The sequence below is a fragment of the Hyla sarda genome, unplaced genomic scaffold, assembly GCF_029499605.1.
Source record: "Hyla sarda isolate aHylSar1 unplaced genomic scaffold, aHylSar1.hap1 scaffold_930, whole genome shotgun sequence".
In the NCBI taxonomy this organism is placed as follows: Eukaryota; Metazoa; Chordata; class Amphibia; order Anura; family Hylidae; genus Hyla; species Hyla sarda.
The window spans coordinates 86,659-111,890 of record NW_026610960.1 but is presented as its reverse complement, the minus strand read 5'-3'; the positions used below and the strand labels follow the sequence as shown (position 1 = coordinate 111,890).

General features: G+C 36.7%; 1 protein-coding gene across 2 annotated transcripts in view; it reads left to right on the top strand.

Moving 5' to 3' along the window:
* Window positions 1–979: 979 nt before the first annotated feature.
* The window catches only part of LOC130350004 (arf-GAP with coiled-coil, ANK repeat and PH domain-containing protein 1-like), a 69,566-nt gene continuing 45,313 nt past the window's right edge, over window positions 980–25,232 (top strand). The window contains exons 1-4 of one of the 2 annotated variants that reach the window (XM_056554860.1): window positions 980–1,177; window positions 1,296–1,372; window positions 1,448–1,558; window positions 2,964–3,013. In XM_056554860.1, coding sequence (XP_056410835.1) covers window positions 1,007–1,177; window positions 1,296–1,372; window positions 1,448–1,558; window positions 2,964–3,013 — 409 coding nt within the window. In that variant the 5' untranslated portion in view covers window positions 980–1,006. Of the gene's footprint in view, window positions 1,178–1,262; window positions 1,373–1,447; window positions 1,559–2,963; window positions 3,014–25,232 lie in introns of both variants that reach the window. The other variant, XM_056554859.1, reaches the window with a different exon arrangement.

Sequence of the window (25,232 nt, the reverse complement as noted above, 5' to 3'; positions counted from 1 at the left end):
CCAGGTCTCCCCATCTTCCTCATGTCCTATCTTCTCCTGGTCTCTCCAACTTCCTCATGTCCTATCTCCTCCAGGCCTCCCTCTTTTCCTCATGTCCTATCGTCTCCAGGTCTCTCCATCTTCCTCATGTCCTATCTCCTCCAGGTCTCTCCATCTTCCTCATGTCCTATCTCCTCCAGGTCTCTCCATCTTCCTCATGTCCTATCTTCTCCAGGTCTTCTCATCTTCCTCATGTCCTATCTTCTCCTGGTCTCTCCATCTTCCTCATGTTCTATCTTCTCCAGATCTCCTCATCTTCCTCATGTCCTATCTTCTCCAGGTCTCTCCATCTTCCTCATGTCCTATCTCCTCCAGGTCTCTCCATCTTCCTCATGTCCTATCTTCTCCTGGTCTCTCCATCTTCCTCATGTCCTATCTCCTCCAGGTCTCCCCATCTTCCTCATGTCCTATCTTCTTCTGGTCTCTCCATCTTCCTCAAGTCATATCTTCTCCAGGTCTCTCCATCTTCCTCATGTCCTATCTTCTCCAGGTCTCTCCATCTTCCTCATGTCCTATCTCCTCCAGGTCTCTCCATCTTCCTCATGTCCTATCTTCTCCTGGTCTCTCCATCTTCCTCATGTCCTATGTCCTCCAGGTCTCTCCATCTTCCTCATGTCCTATCTTCTCCTTGTCTCTCCATCTTCCTCATGTCCTATCTCCTCCAGGTCTCCCCATCTTCCTCATGTCCTATCTTCTCCAGGTCTCCCCATCTTCCTCATGTCCTATTGCCTCCAGGTCTCCTCATCTTTTCTTCTCTCTTCTATTTCTTCCATCCTTCTCTTAACCTATCTCTTCTCAGCCTTCACATCTCAGCCTGACATTCGATGCTGGTAATAGAGGAGTTTGGCATCGTGGCTGTTTAGGCTCCTCTACTGTTCGGTCCTATGGCTGCCCTGTTTGCTACCCTGAATGTTCGTCTCCCAGCTGGAAAGGTTTTTCCCTCTCTTTAACAGGTGCAAAGTCTGGAATGGGTGATGGGCATGATGTGGCAAACCTCCATCCAGGAGCCTTGTTATACCGAGCAGCAGAACACCGCTATCTGCCGACCATGGCTGATGCCCTGGCACATGGCGCAGATGTGAACTGGGTGCACAGTGAGGAGGATGGGCGCACCCCCCTTATACAGGCCGTTCTCTCTGTAAGGCATATCCCCTTCTATGTCTCTGAATGTCTGCCATCTTCTCTCTCTCCTCACATTCTGTCACTTCTTCTGCTCCCTCCAGGATTCTCTTGTTGCCTGTGAATTTCTTCTACAGAATGGGGCCAATGTAAACCAGGTGGACCGGGATGGGCGAGGACCCCTCCATCATGCCACCCTCCAGGGGTACACAGGGTAAGAGCTATGTCACCATCTGTGTCACTTTGTGGTCAGCGCTTCCTCTGCTCACATCTGCCGCTTCTCACATAGGCTGGCCTGTCTGTTCCTGAAGCGAGGAGCCGATAGCAATGCCCTGGACAGTGCCGGGAAAGATGTCCTCTCCATTGCCATAGAAGCTGCGAATGCTGACATAGTCACATTGTGAGTACTATTATATCATACAGGGGGCGGGGTTGTGATCACATATCATTATATTACTATTATATTATATCAGTGATGTCATACAGGGGGCGGGGATGTGATCACATGTCATTATATTATATCAGTGATGTCATACAGGAGGCGGGGTTGTGATCACATATCATTTTATTACTATTATATTATATCAGTGATGTCATACAGGGGGCGGGGCTGTGATCACATGCCATTATATTACTATTATATTATATCAGTGATGTCATAGAGGGGGCGGGGCTGTGATCACATGTCATTATATTACTATTATATTATATCAGTGATGTCATACAGGGGGTGGGACTGTGATCACATATCATTATATTACTATTATATCAGTGATGTTATACAGGGGGCGGGGCTGTGATCACATGTCCTTATATTACTATTATATTATATCAGTGATGTCATACAGGGGGCGGGGCTGTGATCACTTGTCATTATATTACTATTATATTATATCGGTGATGTCAGACAGAGGGCGGGGCTGTGATCACATGTCAATATATTACCATTATATTATATCAGTGATGTCATACAGGGGGTGGGGCTGTGATCACATGTCATTATATTACCATTATATTATATCAGTGATGTCATACAGGGGGTGGGGCTGTGATCACATGTCGTTATATTACTAATATATTATATCAGTGATGTCATACAGGAGGCGGGACTGTGATCACATGTCATTATATTACTATTATATTATATCAGTGATGTCATACAGGGGGCGGGGCTGTGATCACATGTCATTATATTATATCAGTGATGTCATACAGGAGGCGGAGTTGTGATCACATGTCATTATATTATATCAGTGATGTCATACAGGGGGCGGGGCTGTGATCACATGTCATTATATTATATCAGTGATGTCATACAGGGGGCGGGGCTGTGATCACATGTCATTATATTACTATTATATTATATCAGTGATGTCATACAGGGGGCGGGGCTGAAATCACATGCCATTATATTACAATTAAATTATATCAGTGATGTCACACAGGGGGCGGGGCTGTGATCACATGTCATTATATTACTATTATATTATATCAGTGATGTTATACAGGGGGCGGGGCTGTGATCACATGTTATTATATTACTATTATATTATATCAGTGATGTCATACAAGGGGCGGGACTGTGATCACATGTCATTATATTACTATTATATTATATCAGTGATGTCATACAGGGGGCGGGGCTGTGATCACATGTCATTATATTACTATTAAATTATATCAGTGATGTCATACAGGGGGCGGGGCTGTGATCACATGTCATTATATAACTATTATATTATATCAGTGATGTCATACAGGGGGCGGGGCTGTAACAACAAATAATATTTCACTGTCCATCTTAGGCTACGATTGGTGAAGATGAGGGAGGCGGACATTGCACTTGGACAATCAGGTGAGCTGCTTTTGAACGTGTAATCAGTCGTATCTCCAGACCCCTGATCACTCTATATACCAGGACTAGATCTCATAATCCTCTATAGAGACATAACTAGAGCAGATCCCTTTCTTCCATACAGATCCATACATGAACAGATCCCTTCATACTAATATATAAGATCACTCAATACTTACTGTATATAACATGATCAGATCCCTCCATACTAATATATAAGATCACCCAATACTCACTGTATATAACATGATCAGATCACTCCAGACTAACTGTATATAACATGATCAGATCCCTCCATACTAATATATAAGATCACTCAATACTCACTGTATATAACATGATCTGATCCCTCCATACTAATATATAAGATCACCCAATACTCACTGTATATAACATGATCAGATCCCTCCATACTAATATATAAGATCACTCAATACTCACTGTATATAACATGATCAGATCCCTCCATACTAATATATAAGATCACTCAATACTAACTGTATATAACATGATCAGATCCCTCCATACTAATATATAAGATCACCCAATACTAACTGTATATAACATGATCAGATCCCTCCATACTAATATATAAGATCACTCAATACTCACTGTATATAACATGATCAGATCCCTACATACTAATATATAAGATCACTCAATACTCACTGTATATAACATGATCAGATCCCTCCATACTAATATATAAGATCACCCAATACTCACTGTATATAACATGATCAGATCCCTCCATACGAATATAAAAGATCACCCAATACTAACTGTATATAACATGATCAGATCCCTCCATACTAATATATAAGATCACTGAATACTCACTGTATATAACATGATCAGATCTCTCCATACTAATATATAAGATCACCCAATACTCACTGTATATAACATGATCAGATCCCCCCATACTAATATATAAGATCACCCAATACTAACTGTATATAACATGATCAGATCCCTCCATACTAATATATAAGATCACTCAATACTCACTGTATATAACATGATCAGATCCCTCCATACTAATATATAAGATCACTCAATACTTACTGTATATAACATGATCAGATCCCTCCATACTAATATAAAAGATCACTCAATACTTACTGTATATAACATGATCAGATCCCTCCATACTAATATATAAGATCATTCAATACTTACTGTATATAACATGATCAGATCCCTCCATACTAATATATCAGATGACTCAATACTCACTGTATATAACATGATCAGATCCCTCCATACTAATATATAAGATCACCCAATACTCACTGTATATAACATGATCAGATCCCTCCATAAAAATATATGAGATCACCCAATACTAACTGTATATAACATGATCAGATTCCTCCATGCTAATATAAGATCACCCAATACTCACTGTATATAACATGATCAGATCCCTCCATACTAATATAAAAGATCACTCAATACTTACTGTATATAACATGATCAGATCCCTCCATACTAATATATAAGATCACCCAATACTAACTGTATATAACATGATCAGATCCCTCCATACTTATGTATAAGATCACTCAATACTAACTGTATATAACATGATCAGATCCCTCCATACTAATATATAAGATCACTTAATACTCACTGTATATAACATGATCAGATCCCTCCATACAAATATATAAAAGATCACCCAATACTCACTGTATATAACATGATCAGATCCCTCAATACTAATATATAAGATCACTCAATACTAACTGTATATAACATGATCAGATCCCTCCATACTAATATATAAGATCACCCAATACTTACTGTATATAACATGATCAGATCCCTCCATACTAATATATAAGATCACCCAATACTCACTGTATATAACATGATCAGATCCCTCCATACAAATATATAAAAGATCACCCAATACTCACTGTATATAACATGATCAGATCCCTCCATACTAATATATAAGCTCACTCAATACTCACTGTATATAACATGATCAGATCCCTCCATACTAATATATAAGATCACTCAATACTTACTGTATATAACATGATCAGATCCCTCCATACTAATATATAAGATCACTCAATACTTACTGTATATAACATGATCAGATCCCTCCATACTAATATATAAGCTCACTCAATACTCACTGTATATAACATGATCAGATCCCTCCATACTAATATATAAGATCACCCAATACTAACTGTATATAACATGACCAGATCCCTCCATACTAATATATAAGATCACTCAATACTCACTGTATATAACATGATCAGATCCCTCCATACGAATATATAAGATCACCCAATACTCACTGTATATAACATGATCAGATCCCTCCATACTAATATATAAGATCACTGAATACTCACTGTATATAACATGATCAGATCTCTCCATACTAATATATAAGATCACCCAATACTCACTGTATATAACATGATCAGATCCCTCCATACTAATATATAAGATCACCCAATACTCACTGTATATAACATGATCAGATCCCTCCATACTAATATATAAGATCACCCAATACTAACTGTATATAACATGATCAGATCCCTCCATACTAATATATAAGATCACTCAATACTCACTGTATATAACATGATCAGATCCCTCCATACTAAAATATAAGATCATTCAATACTTACTGTATATAACATGATCAGATCCCTCCATACTAATATATCAGATCACTCAATACTCACTGTATATAACATGATCAGATCCCTCCATACTAATATATAAGATCACCCAATACTCACTGTATATAACATGATCAGATCCCTCCATAAAAATATATGAGATCACCCAATACTAACTGTATATAACATGATCAGATCCCTCCATGCTAATATAAGATCACCCAATACTCACTGTATATAACATGATCAGATCCCTCCATACTAATATAAAAGATCACTCAATACTTACTGTATATAACATGATCAGATCCCTTCATACTAATATATAAGATCACCCAAAACTAACTGTATATAACATGATCAGATCCCTCCATACTTATGTATAAGATCACTCAATACTCACTGTATATAACATGATCAGATCCATCCATACTAATATATAAGATCACTTAATACTCACTGTATATAACATGATCAGATCCCTCCATACTAATATATAAGATCACCCAATACTCACTGTATATAACATGATCAGATCCCTCAATACTAATATATAAGATCACTCAATACTAACTGTATATAACATGATCAGATCCCTCCATACTAATATATAAGATCACCCAATACTTACTGTATATAACATGATCAGATCCCTCCATACTAATATATAAGATCACCCAATACTCACTGTATATAACATGATCAGATCCCTCCATACAAATATATAAAAGATCACCCAATACTCACTGTATATAACATGATCAGATCCCTCAATACTAATATATTAGATCACTCAATACTAACTGTATATAACATGATCAGATCCCTCCATACTAATATATATGATCACTCAATACTCACTGTATATAACATGATCAGATCCCTCCATACTAATATATAAGATCACTCAATACTAACTGTATATAACATGATCAGATCCCTCAATACTAATATATTAGATCACTCAATACTCACTGTATATAACATGATCAGATCCCTCCATACTAATATATAAGATCACTCAATACTTACTGTATATAACATGATCAGATCCCTCCATACTAATATATAAGATCACTCAATACTAACTGTATATAACATGATCAGATCCATCCATACTAATATATAAGATCACTCAATACTCACTGTATATAACATGATCAGATTCCTCCATACTAATATAGAAGATCACTCAATACTCACTGTATATAACATGATCAGATCCCTCCATACTAATATATAAGATCACCCAATACTAACTGTATATAACATGACCAGATCCCTCCATACTAATATATAAGATCACTCAATACTCACTGTATATAACATGATCAGATCCCTCCATACGAATATATAAGATCACCCAATACTCACTGTATATAACATGATCAGATCCCTCCATACTAATATATAAGATCACCCAATACTTACTGTATATAACATGATCAGATCCCTCCATACTAATATATAAGATCACTCAATACTCACTGTATATAACATGATCAGATCCCTCCATACTAATATATAAGATCACTCAATACTAACTGTATATAACATGATCAGATCCCTCCATACTAATATATAAGATCACTCAATACTCACTGTATATAACATGATCAGATCCCTCCATACTAATATATAAGATCACCCAATACTAACTGTATATAACATGATCAGATCCCTCCATACTAATATATAAGATCACTGAATACTCACTGTATATAACATGATCAGATCTCTCCATACTAATATATAAGATCACCCAATACTCACTGTATATAACATGATCAGATCCCCCCATACTAATATATAAGATCACCCAATACTAACTGTATATAACATGATCAGATCCCTCCATACTAATATATAAGATCACTCAATACTCACTGTATATAACATGATCAGATCCCTCCATACTAATATATAAGATCACTCAATACTTACTGTATATAACATGATCAGATCCCTCCATACTAATATAAAAGATCACTCAATACTTACTGTATATAACATGATCAGATCCCTCCATACTAATATATAAGATCATTCAATACTTACTGTATATAACATGATCAGATCCCTCCATACTAATATATCAGATGACTCAATACTCACTGTATATAACATGATCAGATCCCTCCATACTAATATATAAGATCACCCAATACTCACTGTATATAACATGATCAGATCCCTCCATAAAAATATATGAGATCACCCAATACTAACTGTATATAACATGATCAGATTCCTCCATGCTAATATAAGATCACCCAATACTCACTGTATATAACATGATCAGATCCCTCCATACTAATATAAAAGATCACTCAATACTTACTGTATATAACATGATCAGATCCCTCCATACTAATATATAAGATCACCCAATACTAACTGTATATAACATGATCAGATCCCTCCATACTTATGTATAAGATCACTCAATACTAACTGTATATAACATGATCAGATCCCTCCATACTAATATATAAGATCACTTAATACTCACTGTATATAACATGATCAGATCCCTCCATACAAATATATAAAAGATCACCCAATACTCACTGTATATAACATGATCAGATCCCTCAATACTAATATATAAGATCACTCAATACTAACTGTATATAACATGATCAGATCCCTCCATACTAATATATAAGATCACCCAATACTTACTGTATATAACATGATCAGATCCCTCCATACTAATATATAAGATCACCCAATACTCACTGTATATAACATGATCAGATCCCTCCATACAAATATATAAAAGATCACCCAATACTCACTGTATATAACATGATCAGATCCCTCCATACTAATATATAAGCTCACTCAATACTCACTGTATATAACATGATCAGATCCCTCCATACTAATATATAAGATCACTCAATACTTACTGTATATAACATGATCAGATCCCTCCATACTAATATATAAGATCACTCAATACTTACTGTATATAACATGATCAGATCCCTCCATACTAATATATAAGCTCACTCAATACTCACTGTATATAACATGATCAGATCCCTCCATACTAATATATAAGATCACCCAATACTAACTGTATATAACATGACCAGATCCCTCCATACTAATATATAAGATCACTCAATACTCACTGTATATAACATGATCAGATCCCTCCATACGAATATATAAGATCACCCAATACTCACTGTATATAACATGATCAGATCCCTCCATACTAATATATAAGATCACTGAATACTCACTGTATATAACATGATCAGATCTCTCCATACTAATATATAAGATCACCCAATACTCACTGTATATAACATGATCAGATCCCTCCATACTAATATATAAGATCACCCAATACTCACTGTATATAACATGATCAGATCCCTCCATACTAATATATAAGATCACCCAATACTAACTGTATATAACATGATCAGATCCCTCCATACTAATATATAAGATCACTCAATACTCACTGTATATAACATGATCAGATCCCTCCATACTAAAATATAAGATCATTCAATACTTACTGTATATAACATGATCAGATCCCTCCATACTAATATATCAGATCACTCAATACTCACTGTATATAACATGATCAGATCCCTCCATACTAATATATAAGATCACCCAATACTCACTGTATATAACATGATCAGATCCCTCCATAAAAATATATGAGATCACCCAATACTAACTGTATATAACATGATCAGATCCCTCCATGCTAATATAAGATCACCCAATACTCACTGTATATAACATGATCAGATCCCTCCATACTAATATAAAAGATCACTCAATACTTACTGTATATAACATGATCAGATCCCTTCATACTAATATATAAGATCACCCAAAACTAACTGTATATAACATGATCAGATCCCTCCATACTTATGTATAAGATCACTCAATACTCACTGTATATAACATGATCAGATCCATCCATACTAATATATAAGATCACTTAATACTCACTGTATATAACATGATCAGATCCCTCCATACTAATATATAAGATCACCCAATACTCACTGTATATAACATGATCAGATCCCTCAATACTAATATATAAGATCACTCAATACTAACTGTATATAACATGATCAGATCCCTCCATACTAATATATAAGATCACCCAATACTTACTGTATATAACATGATCAGATCCCTCCATACTAATATATAAGATCACCCAATACTCACTGTATATAACATGATCAGATCCCTCCATACAAATATATAAAAGATCACCCAATACTCACTGTATATAACATGATCAGATCCCTCAATACTAATATATTAGATCACTCAATACTAACTGTATATAACATGATCAGATCCCTCCATACTAATATATATGATCACTCAATACTCACTGTATATAACATGATCAGATCCCTCCATACTAATATATAAGATCACTCAATACTAACTGTATATAACATGATCAGATCCCTCAATACTAATATATTAGATCACTCAATACTCACTGTATATAACATGATCAGATCCCTCCATACTAATATATAAGATCACTCAATACTTACTGTATATAACATGATCAGATCCCTCCATACTAATATATAAGATCACTCAATACTAACTGTATATAACATGATCAGATCCCTCCATACTAATATATAAGATCACTCAATACTCACTGTATATAACATGATCAGATTCCTCCATACTAATATAGAAGATCACTCAATACTCACTGTATATAACATGATCAGATCCCTCCATACTAATATATAAGATCACCCAATACTAACTGTATATAACATGACCAGATCCCTCCATACTAATATATAAGATCACTCAATACTCACTGTATATAACATGATCAGATCCCTCCATACGAATATATAAGATCACCCAATACTCACTGTATATAACATGATCAGATCCCTCCATACTAATATATAAGATCACCCAATACTTACTGTATATAACATGATCAGATCCCTCCATACTAATATATAAGATCACTCAATACTAACTGTATATAACATGATCAGATCCCTCCATACTAATATATAAGATCACTCAATACTCACTGTATATAACATGATCAGATCCCTCCATACTAATATATAAGATCACTGAATACTCACTGTATATAACATGATCAGATCCCTCCATACTAATATATAAGATCACTCAATACTCATTGTATATAACATGATCAGATCCCTCCATACTAATATATAAGATCACTCAATACTAACTGTATATAACATGATCAGATCCCTCCATACTAATATATAAGATCACTCAATACTCACTGTATATAACATGATCAGATTCCTCCATACTAATATATAAGATCACCCAATACTCACTGTATATAACATGATCAGATCCCTCCATACTAATATATAAGATCACCCAATACTCACTGTATATAACATGATCAGATCCCTCCATACTAATATATAAGATCACCCAATACTAACTGTATATAACATGATCAGATCCCTCCATATTAACTGTATATAACATGATCAGATCCCTCCATACTAATATATAAGATCACTCAATACTAACTGTATATAACATGATCAGATCCCTCCATACTAATATATAAGATCACTCAATACTAACTGTATATAACATGATCAGATCCCTCCATACTAATATATAAGATCACCCAATACTCACTGTATATAACATAATCAGATCCCTCCATACTTATATATAAGATTACTCAATACTCACTGTATATAACATGATCAGATCCCTCCATCCTAATATATAAGATCACTCAATACTCACTGTATATAACATGATAAGATCCCTCCATACTAATATATAAGATCACTCAATACTCACTGTATATAACGTGATCAGATCCCTCCAGACTAATATATAACATCACCCAATACTAACTGTATATAACATGATCAGATCCCTCCAGACTAATATATAAGATTACTCAATACTCACTGTATATAACATGATCAGATCCCTCCATACTAATATATAAGATCACCCAATACTTACTGTATATAACATGATCAGATCCCTCCATAGTAATATATAAGATCACTCAATACTAACTGTATATAACGTGATCAGATCCCTCCAGACTAATATATAACATCACCCAATACTAACTGTATATAACATGATCAGATCCTCCATACTAATATATAAGATCACCCAATACTCACTGTATATAACATGATCAGATCCCTCCATACGAATATATAAGATCACCCAATACTTACTGTATATAACATGATCAGATCCCTCCATAGTAATATATAGGATCACCCAATACTAACTGTATATAACATGATCAGATCCCTCCATACTAATATATAAGATCACTCAATACTCACTGTATATAACATGATCAGATCCCTCCATAGCAATATCTAAGATCACCCAATACTCACTGTATATAACATAATCAGATCCCTCCATACTAATATATAAGATTACTCAATACTCACTGTATATAACATGATCAGATCCCTCCATCCTAATATATAAGATTACTCAATACTCACTGTATATAACATGATCAGATCCCTCCATACTAATATATAAGATCACCCAATACTCACTGTATATAACATGATCAGATCCCTCCATACTAATATATAAGATCACTCAATACTCACTGTATATAACATGATCAGATCCCTCCATAGCAATATCTAAGATCACCCAATACTCACTGTATATAACGTGATCAGATCCCTCCAGAATAACTGTATATAACATGATCAGATCCCTCCATACTAATATATAAGATCACTCAATACTCACTGTATATAACATGATCAGATCCCTCCATACTAATATAAAAGATCACCCAATACTCACTGTATATAACATGATCAGATCCCTCCATACTAACTGTATATAACATGATCTGATCCCTCCAGAATAACTGTATATAACATGATCAGATCCCTCCATACTAATATATAAGATCACTCAATACTTGCTGTATATAACATGATCAGATCCCTCCATACTAATATATAAGATCACCCAATACTCACTGTATATAACATGATCAGATCCCTCCATACAAATATATAAAAGATCACCCAATATTCACTGTATATAACATGATCAGATCCCTCAATACTAATATATAAGATCACCCAATAATAACTGTATATAACATGATCAGATCCCTCCATACTAATATATAAGATCACTCAATACTAACTGTATATAACATGATCAGATCCCTCCATACTAATATATAAGATCACCCAATACTCACTGTATATAACGTGATCAGATCCCTCCATTCTAATATATAAGATCACCCAATACTCACTGTATATAACATGATCAGATCCCTCCATACTAACTGTATATAACATGATCAGATCCCTCCATACTAATATATAAGATCACTCAATACTCACTGTATATAACATGATCAGATCCCTCCATACTAATATATAAGATCACTCAATACTTACTGTATATAACATGATCAGATCCCTCCATACGAATATATAAGATCACCCAATACTAACTGTATATAACATGATCAGATCCCTCCATACTAATATATAAGATCACTCAATACTTACTGTATATAACATGATCAGATCCCTTCATACTAATATATAAGATCACTCAATACTTACTGTATATAACATGATCAGATCCCTCCATACGAATATATAAGATCACCCAATACTAACTGTATATAACATGATCAGATCCCTCCATACTAATATAAAATCATCTAATACTAACTGTATATAACATGATCAAATCCCTCCATACTAATATAAAAGATCACTCAATACTCACTGTATATAACATGATCAGATCCCTCCATACTAATATATAAGATCACCCAATACTTACTGTATATAACATGATCAGATCCCTCCATACTAATATATAAGATCACTCAATACTCACTGTATATAACATGATCAGATCCCTCCATACTAATATATAAGATCACTCAATACTCACTGTATATAACATGATCAGATCCCTCCATACTAATATATAAGATCACTCAATACTCACTGTATATAACATGATCAGATCCCTCCATACTAATATATAACATCACCTAATACTTACTGTATATAACATGATCAGATCCCTCCATACTAATATATAAGATCACTCAATACTCACTGTATATAACATGACCAGATCCCTCCATACTAATATATAAGATCACTCAATACTAACTGTATATAACATGACCAGATCCCTCCATACTAATATATAAGATCACTCAATACTCACTGTATATAACATGATCAGATCCCTACATACTAATATATAAGATCACTCAATACTCACTGTATATAACGTGATCAGATCCCTCCAGACTAATATATAACATCACCCAATACTAACTGTATATAACATGATCAGATCCCTCCATCCTAATATATAAGATTACTCAATACTCACTGTATATAACATGATCAGATCCCTCCATACTAATATATAAGATCACCCAATACTTACTGTATATAACATGATCAGATCCCTCCATAGTAATATATAAGATCACTCAATACTAACTGTATATAACGTGATCAGATCCCTCCAGACTAATATATAACATCACCCAATACTAACTGTATATAACATGATCAGATCCTCCATACTAATATATAAGATCACCCAATACTCACTGTATATAACATGATCAGATCCCTCCATACGAATATATAAGATCACCCAATACTTACTGTATATAACATGATCAGATCCCTCCATAGTAATATATAGGATCACCAAATACTAACTGTATATAACATGATCAAATCCCTCCATACTAATATATAAGATCACTCAATACTCACTGTATATAACATGATCAGATCCCTCCATAGCAATATCTAAGATCACCCAATACTCACTGTATATAACATAATCAGATCCCTCCATACTAATATATAAGATTACTCAATACTCACTGTATATAACATGATCAGATCCCTCCATCCTAATATATAAGATTACTCAATACTCACTGTATATAACATGATCAGATCCCTCCATACTAATATATAAGATCACCCAATACTCACTGTATATAACATGATCAGATCCCTCCATACTAATATATAAGATCACTCAATACTCACTGTATATAACATGATCAGATCCCTCCATACTAATATAAAAGATCACCCAATACTCACTGTATATAACATGATCAGATCCCTCCATACTAACTGTATATAACATGATCTGATCCCTCCAGAATAACTGTATATAACATGATCAGATCCCTCCATACTAATATATAAGATCACTCAATACTTGCTGTATATAACATGATCAGATCCCTCCATACTAATATATAAGATCACCCAATACTCACTGTATATAACATGATCAGATCCCTCCATACAAATATATAAAAGATCACCCAATACTCACTGTATATAACATGATCAGATCCCTCAATACTAATATATAAGATCACCCAATAATAACTGTATATAACATGATCAGATCCCTCCATACTAATATATAAGATCACTCAATACTAACTGTATATAACATGATCAGATCCCTCCATACTAATATATAAGATCACCCAATACTCACTGTATATAACGTGATCAGATCCCTCCATACTAATATATAAGATCACCCAATACTCACTGTATATAACATGATCAGATCCCTCCATACTAACTGTATATAACATGATCAGATCCCTCCATACTAATATATAAGATCACTCAATACTCACTGTATATAACATGATCAGATCCCTCCATACTAATATATAAGATCACTCAATACTTACTGTATATAACATGATCAGATCCCTCCATACGAATATATAAGATCACCCAATACTAACTGTATATAACATGATCAGATCCCTCCATACTAATATATAAGATCACTCAATACTTACTGTATATAACATGATCAGATCCCTCCATACGAATATATAAGATCACCCAATACTAACTGTATATAACATGATCAGATCCCTCCATACTAATATAAGATCACCTAATACTAACTGTATATAACATGATCAAATTCCTCCATACTAATATAAAAGATCACTCAATACTCACTGTATATAACATGATCAGATCCCTCCATACTAATATATAAGATCACCCAATACTTACTGTATATAACATTATCAGATCCCTCCATACTAATATATAAGATCACTCAATACTCACTGTATATAACATGATCAGATCCCTCCATACTAATATATAAGATCACTCAATACTCACTGTATATAACATGATCAGATCCCTCCATACTAATATATAAGATCACTCAATACTCACTGTATATAACATGATCAGATCCCTCCATACTAATATATAACATCACCTAATACTTACTGTATATAACATGATCAGATCCCTCCATACTAATATATAAGATCACTCAATACTCACTGTATATAACATGACCAGATCCCTCCATACTAATATATAAGATCACTCAATACTAACTGTATATAACATGACCAGATCCCTCCATACTAATATATAGGATCACTCAATACTCACTGTATATAACATGATCAGATCCCTCCATACTAATATATAAGATCACTCAATACTCACTGTATATAACATGATCAGATCCCTCCATACTAATATATAAGATCACTCAATACTCACTGTATATAACATGATCAGATCCCTCCATACTAATATATAACATCACCTAATACTTACTGTATATAACATGATCAGATCCCTCCATACTAATATATAAGATCACTCAATACTCACTGTATATAACATGACCAGATCCCTCCATACTAATATATAAGATCACTCAATACTAACTGTATATAACATGACCAGATCCCTCCATACTAATATATAGGATCACTCAATACTCACTGTATATAACATGATCAGATCCCTACATACTAATATATAAGATCACTCAATACTCACTGTATATAACATGATTAGATCCCTCCATACTAATATATAAGATCACCCAATACTCACTGTATATAACATGATCAGATCCCTCCATACTAATATATAAGATCACCCAATACTCACTGTATATAACATGATCAGATCCCTCCATACTAATATATAAGATCACTCAATACTCACTGTATATAACATGATCAGATCCCTCCATACTAATATATGAGATCACTCAATACTCACTGTATATAACATGATCAGATCCCTCCATACTAATATATAAGATCACTCAATACTCACTGTATATAACATGATCAGATCCCTCCATACTAATATATAAGATCACCCAATACTCAATGTATATAACATGATCAGATCCCTCCATACTAATATATAACATCACCCAATACTCACTGTATATAACATAATCAGATCCCTCCATACTAACTTATATAACATGATCAGATCCCTCCATACTAATATATAAGATCACTCAATACTCACTGTATATAACATGATCAGATCCCTCCATACTAATATAAAAGATCACTCAATACTTACTGTATATAACATGATCAGATCCCTCCATACTAACTGTATATAACATGATCTGATCCCTCCATACTAATATATAAGATCACTCTATACTCACTGTATATAACATGATCAGATCCCTCCATACGAATATATAAGATCACCCAATACTAACTGTATATAACATGATCAGATCCCTCCATACTAATATAAGATCACCCAATACTCACTGTATATAACATGATCAGATCCCTCCATACAAATATATAAGATCACTCAATACTAACTGTATATAACATGATCAGATCCCTCCATACTAATATAAAAGATCACTCAATACTCACTGTATATAACATGATCAGATCCCTCCATACTAATATAGAAGATCACTCAATACTCACTGTATATAACATGATCAGATCCCTCCATACTAATATAAAAGATCACCCAATACTCACTGTATATAACATGATCAGATCCCTCCATACTAATATAAAAGATCACCCAATACTAACTGTATATAACATGATCAGATCCCTCCATACTAATATATAAGATCACCCAATACTAACCGTATATAACATGATCAGATCCCTCCATACTAATATATAAGATCACCCAATACTCACTGTATATAGCATGATCAGATCCCTCCATACTAATATATAAGATCACCCAATACTCACTGTATATAACATCATCAGATCCCTCTATACTAATATATAAGATCACCCAATACTAACTGTATATAACATGATCAAATCCCTCCATACTAATATATAGGATCACCCAATACTCACTGTATATAATATGATCAGATCCCTCCATACTAATATATAAGATCACTCAATACTAACTGTATATAACATGATCAGATCCCTCCATACTAATATATAAGATCAGCCAATACTTTCTGTATATAACATGATCAGATCCCTCCATACTAATATATAAGATCACTCAATACTAACTGTATATAACATGATCAGATCCCTCCATACTAATATATAAGATCACCCAATACTCACTGTATATAACATGATCAGATCCCTCCATACTAATATATAAGATCACCCAATACTAACTGTATATAATATGATCAGATCCTCCATACTAATATATAAGATCACTCAATACTCACTGTATATAACATGATCAGATCCCTCCATACTAATATATAAGATCACCCAATACTAACTGTATATAACATGATCAGATCCCTCCATACTAATATATAAGATCACTCAATACTCACTGTATATAACATGATCAGATCCCTCCATACTAATATATAAGATCACACAATACTAACTGTATATAACATGATCATATCCCTCCATACTAATATATAAGATCACTCAATACTTACTGTATATAACATGATCAGATCCCTCCATACTAATATATAAGATCACTCAATACTCACTGTATATAACATGATCAGATCCCTCCATACTAATATATAACATCACCTAATACTTACTGTATATAACATGATCAGATCCCTCCATACTAATATATAAGATCACTCAATACTCACTGTATATAACATGACCAGATCCCTCCATATTAATATATAAGATCACTCAATACTAACTGTATATAACATGACCAGATCCCTCCATACTAATGTATAAGATCACTCAATACTCACTGTATATAACATGATCAGATCCCTACATACTAATATATAAGATCACTCAATACTCACTGTATATAACATGATTAGATCCCTCCATACTAATATATAAGATCACCCAATACTCACTGTATATAACATGATCAGATCCCTCCATACTAATATATAAGATCACCCAATACTCACTGTATATAACATGATCAGATCCCTCCATACTAATATAAAAGATCACTCAATACTCACTGTATATAACATGATCAGATCCCTCCATACTAATATATAAGATCACTCAATACTCACTGTATATAACATGATCAGATCCCTCCATACTAATATATAACATCACCTAATACTTACTGTATATAACATGATCAGATCCCTCCATACTAATATATAAGATCACTCAATACTCACTGTATATAACATGACCAGATCCCTCCATACTAATATATAAGATCACTCAATACTAACTGTATATAACATGACCAGATCCCTCCATACTAATATATAAGATCACTCAATACTCACTGTATATAACATGATCAGATCCCTACATACTAATATATAAGATCACTCAATACTCACTGTATATAACATGATTAGATCCCTCCATACTAATATATAAGATCACCCAATACTCACTGTATATAACATGATCAGATCCCTCCATACTAATATATAAGATCACCCAATACTCACTGTATATAACATGATCAGATCCCTCCATACTAATATAAAAGATCACTCAATACTCACTGTATATAACATGATCAGATCCCTCCATACTAATATATAAGATCACTCAATACTCACTGTATATAACATGATTAGATCCCTCCATACTAATATATAAGATCACCCAATACTCACTGTATATAACATGATCAGATCCCTCCACACTAATATATAAGATCACCCAATACTCACTGTATATATATGATCAGATCCCTCCCTACTAATATATAACATCACCCAATACTCACTGTATATAACATGATCAGATCCCTCCATACTAACTTATATAACATGATCAGATCCCTCCATACTAATATATAAGATCACTCAATACTCACTGTATATAACATGATCAGATCCCTCCATACTAATATAAAAGATCACTCAATACTTTCTGTATATAACATGATCAGATCCCTCCATACTAACTGTATATAACATGATCTGATCCCTCCATACTAATATATAAGATCACTCTATACTCACTGTATATAACATGATCAGATCCCTCCATACTAATATATAAGATCACTCAATACTTACTGTATATAACATGATCAAATCCCTCCATAAGAATATATAAGATCACCCAATACTAACTGTATATAACATGATCAGATCCCTCCATACTAATATATAAGATCACCCAATACTTACTGTATATAACATGATCAGATCCCTCCATACTAATATATAAGATCACCCAATACTAACTGTATATAACATGATCAGATCCTCCATACTAATATATAAGATCACTCAATACTCACTGTATATAACATGATCAGATCCCTCCATACTAATATATAAGATCACCCAATACTAACTGTATATAACATGATCAGATCCTCCATACTAATATATAAGATCACTCAATACTCACTGTATATAACATGATCAGATCCCTCCATACTAATATAAAATATCACTCAATACTCACTGTATATAACATGATCAGATACCTCCATACTAATATATAAGATCACTCAATACTCACTGTATATAACATGATCAGATCCCTCCATACTAATATATAAAAGATCACCCAATACTCACTGTATATAACATGACCAGATCCCTCCATACTAATATATAAGATCACCCAATACTAACTGTATATAACATGATCAGATCCCTCCCTACTAATATAAGATCACCCAATACTCACTGTATATAACATGATCAGATCCCTCCCTACTAATATAAGATCACCCAATACTCACTGTATATAACATGATCAGATCCCTCAATACTAATATATAAGATCACCCAATACTAACTGTATATAACATGATCAGATCCCTCCATACTAATATATAAGATCACTCAATACTAACTGTATATAACATGATCAGATCCCTCAATACTAATATATAAGATCACCCAATACTAACTGTATATAACATGATCAGATCCCTCCATACTAATATAAGATCACCCAATACTCACTGTATATAACATGATCAGATCCCTCCATAAAAATATATGAGAAAAATATATGAGATCACCCAATACTCACTGTATATAACATAATCAGATTGTTACGCCGAGCGCTCCGGGTCCCCGCTCCTCCCCGGAGCGCTCGCTACACTCCTCTCACTGCAGCGCTCCGGTCGGTTCCACGGACCCGGGGCGCTGCGATACCGCCTCTGGCCGGGATGCGATTCGCGATGCGGGTAGCGCCCGCTCGCGATGCGCACCCCGGCTCCCGTACCTGACTCGCTCTCCGTCAGTTCTGTCCCGGCGCGCGCGGCCCCGCTCCCTAGGGCGCGCGCGCGCCGGGTCTTTGCGATTTAAAGGGCCACTGCGCCGCTGATTGGCGCAGTGGTCCCAATTAGTGTTTACACCTGTGCACTTCCCTATATCACCTCACTTCCCCTTCACTCCCTCGCCGGATCTTGTTGCCTTAGTGCCAGTGAAAGCGTTTCCTTGTGTGTTCCTAGCCTGTGTTCCAGACCTCCTGCCGTTGCCCCTGACTACGATCCTTGCTGCCTGCCCCGACCTTCTGCTACGTCCGACCTTGCTTCTGTCTACTCCCTTGTACCGCGCCTATCTTCAGCAGCCAGAGAGGTAGAGCCGTTGCTAGGGGATACGACCTGGTCACTACCGCCGCAGCAAGACCATCCCGCTTTGCGGCGGGCTCTGGTGAAAACCAGTAGTGACTTAGAACCGATCCTCTAGCACGGTCCACGCCAATCCCTCTCTGGCACAGAGGATCCACTACCTGCCAGCCGGCATCGTGACAGTAGATCCGGCCATGGATCCCGCTGAAGTTCCTCTGCCAGTTGTCGCTGACCTCACCACGGTGGTCGCCCAGCAGTCACAACAGATTGCGCAACAAGGCCAACAGCTGTCTCAACTGACTGTTATGCTACAACAGTTACTACCACAGCTCCAGCAACCATCTCCTCCGCCAGCTCCTGTACCTCCTCCGCAGCGAGTGGCCGCTTCTGGACTACGACTATCCTTGCCGGATAAATTTGATGGGGACTCTAAGCTTTGCCGTGGCTTCCTTTCCCAATGTTCATTACACTTGGAGATGATGTCGGACCAGTTCCCCACTGAAAGGTCTAAGGTGGCTTTCGTAGTCAGCCTGCTGTCTGGAAAAGCCCTGGCTTGGGCCACACCGCTCTGGGACCGCAATGACCCCGTCACTGCCTCTGTACACTCCTTCTTCTCGGAAATTCGAAGTGTCTTTGAGGAACCTGCCCGAGCCTCTTCTGCTGAGACTGCCCTGTTGAACCTGGTCCAGGGTAATTCTTCCGTTGGCGAGTATGCCGTACAATTCCGTACTTTTGCTTCTGAATTATCCTGGAACAATGAGGCCCTCTGCGCGACCTTTAAAAAAGGCCTATCCAGCAACATTAAAGATGTTCTGGCCGCACGAGAAATGCCTGCTAATCTTCATGAACTTATTCACCTAGCCACTCGCATTGACATGCGTTTTTCCGAAAGGCGTCAGGAGCTCCGCCAAGATATGGACTCTGTTCGCACGAGGCGTTTCTTCTCCTCGGCTCCTCTCTCCTCTGGTTCCCTGCAATCTGTTCCTGTGCCTCCCGCCGTGGAGGCTATGCAGGTCGACCGGTCTCGCCTGACATCTCAAGAGAGGACACGACGCCGCATGGAGAACCTCTGCCTGTACTGTGCTAGTACCGAACACTTCCTGAGGGATTGTCCTATCCGCCCTCCCCGCCTGGAAAGACGTACCCTGACTCCGCACAAAGGTGAGACAATCCTTGATGTCCACTCTGCTTCTCCACGTCTTACTGTGCCTGTGCGGATGTCTGCCTCTGCCTTCTCCTTCTCTTCTGTGGCCTTCTTGGACTCTGGATCTGCAGGAAATTTTATTTTGGCCTCTCTCGTCAACAGGTTCAACATCCCAGTGACCAGTCTCACCAGACCCCTTTACATCAATTGTATAAACAATGAAAGATTGGACTGTTCCATACGTTTCCGCACGGAGCCCCTTCTAATGAGCATCGGATCTCATCACGAGAGGATTGAACTTTTGGTCCTCCCCAATTGCACCTCGGAAATTCTCCTTGGACTTCCCTGGCTTCAACTTCATTCCCCAACCCTGGATTGGTCCACTGGGGAGATCAAGAGTTGGGGGCCCTCTTGTTCCAAGGACTGTCTAAAACCGGTTCCCAGTAACCCTTGCCGTAACTCTGTGCTTCCTCCAGTAACCGGTCTCCCTAAGGCCTATATGGACTTCGCGGATGTTTTCTGCAAAAAACAAGCGGAGACTCTACCTCCTCACAGGCCTTATGATTGTCCTATCGACCTCCTCCCGGGCACTACTCCACCCCGGGGCAGAATTTATCCTCTCTCTGCCCCAGAGACTCTTGCCATGTCTGAATACGTCCAGGAGAATCTAAAAAAGGGCTTTATCCGTAAATCCTCCTCTCCTGCCGGAGCCGGATTTTTCTTTGTGTCCAAAAAAGATGGCTCTCTACGTCCTTGCATTGACTACCGCGGACTTAATAAAATCACGGTTAAGAACCGCTACCCCTTACCCCTCATCTCTGAACTCTTTGATCGCCTCCAAGGTGCCCACATCTTTACTAAATTGGACTTAAGAGGCGCCTATAACCTCATCCGCATCAGAGAGGGGGATGAGTGGAAAACAGCATTTAACACCAGAGATGGACACTTTGAGTATCTGGTCATGCCCTTTGGCCTGTGCAACGCCCCTGCTGTCTTCCAAGACTTTGTTAATGAAATTTTTCGTGATCTGTTATACTCCTGTGTTGTTGTATATCTTGATGATATCCTAATTTTTTCGGCCAATCTAGAAGAACACCGCCAGCATGTCCGTATGGTTCTTCAGAGACTTCGTGACAATCAACTCTATGCTAAAATTGAGAAATGTCTGTTTGAATGCCAATCTCTTCCTTTTCTAGGATACTTGGTCTCTGGCCAGGGACTACAAATGGATCCAGATAAACTCTCTGCCGTCTTAGATTGGCCACGCCCCTCCGGACTCCGTGCCATCCAACGTTTTTTGGGGTTCGCCAATTATTACAGGCAATTTATTCCACATTTTTCTACCATTGTGGCTCCTATTGTGGCTTTAACCAAAAAAAATGCCGATCCCAAGTCTTGGCCTCCTCAAGCGGAAGACGCCTTTAAACGACTCAAGTCTGCCTTCTCTTCGGCTCCCGTGCTCTCCAGACCTGACCCATCTAAACCCTTCCTATTGGAGGTTGATGCCTCCTCAGTGGGAGCTGGAGCTGTCCTTCTACAAAAAAACTCTTCCGGGCATGCTGTTACTTGTGGTTTTTTTTCTAGGACCTTCTCTCCGGCGGAGAGGAACTACTCCATCGGGGATCGAGAGCTTCTAGCCATTAAATTAGCACTTGAGGAATGGAGGCATCTGCTGGAGGGATCAAGATTTCCAGTTATTATTTACACCGATCACAAGAACCTCTCATACCTCGAGTCTGCCCAACGGCTGAATCCTCGTCAGGCCAGGTGGTCTCTGTTCTTTGCCCGATTTAATTTTGAAATTCACTTTCGGCCTGCTGATAAGAACATTAGGGCCGATGCTCTCTCTCGTTCCTCAGATGCTTCTGAAATTGAACTCTCTCCTCAACACATCATTCCTCCTGACTGCCTGATTTCCACTTCTCCAGCCTCCATCAGGCAAACTCCTCCAGGAAAGACCTTTGTTTCTCCACGCCAACGCCTCGGAATCCTCAAATGGGGTCACTCCTCCCATCTCGCAGGTCATGCGGGCATCAAGAAATCTGTGCAACTCATCTCTCGCTTCTATTGGTGGCCGACTCTAGAGACTGATGTGGTGGACTTTGTGCGAGCCTGCACTATCTGTGCCCGGGATAAGACTCCTCGCCAGAAGCCCGCTGGTTTTCTTCTTCCTCTGCCTGTCCCCGAACAGCCTTGGTCTCTGATTGGTATGGATTTTATTACTGACTTACCCCCATCCCATGGCAACACTGTTATTTGGGTGGTCGTTGATCGATTCTCCAAAATGGCACATTTCATCCCTCTTCCTGGTCTTCCTTCAGCGCCTCAGTTGGCTAAACAATTTTTTGTACACATTTTTCGTCTTCACGGGTTGCCTACGCAGATCGTCTCGGATAGAGGCGTCCAATTTGTGTCTAAATTCTGGAGGGCTCTCTGTAAACAACTCAAGATTAAATTAAATTTTTCTTCTGCATACCATCCTCAATCCAATGGACAAGTAGAGAGAATTAACCAGATCTTGG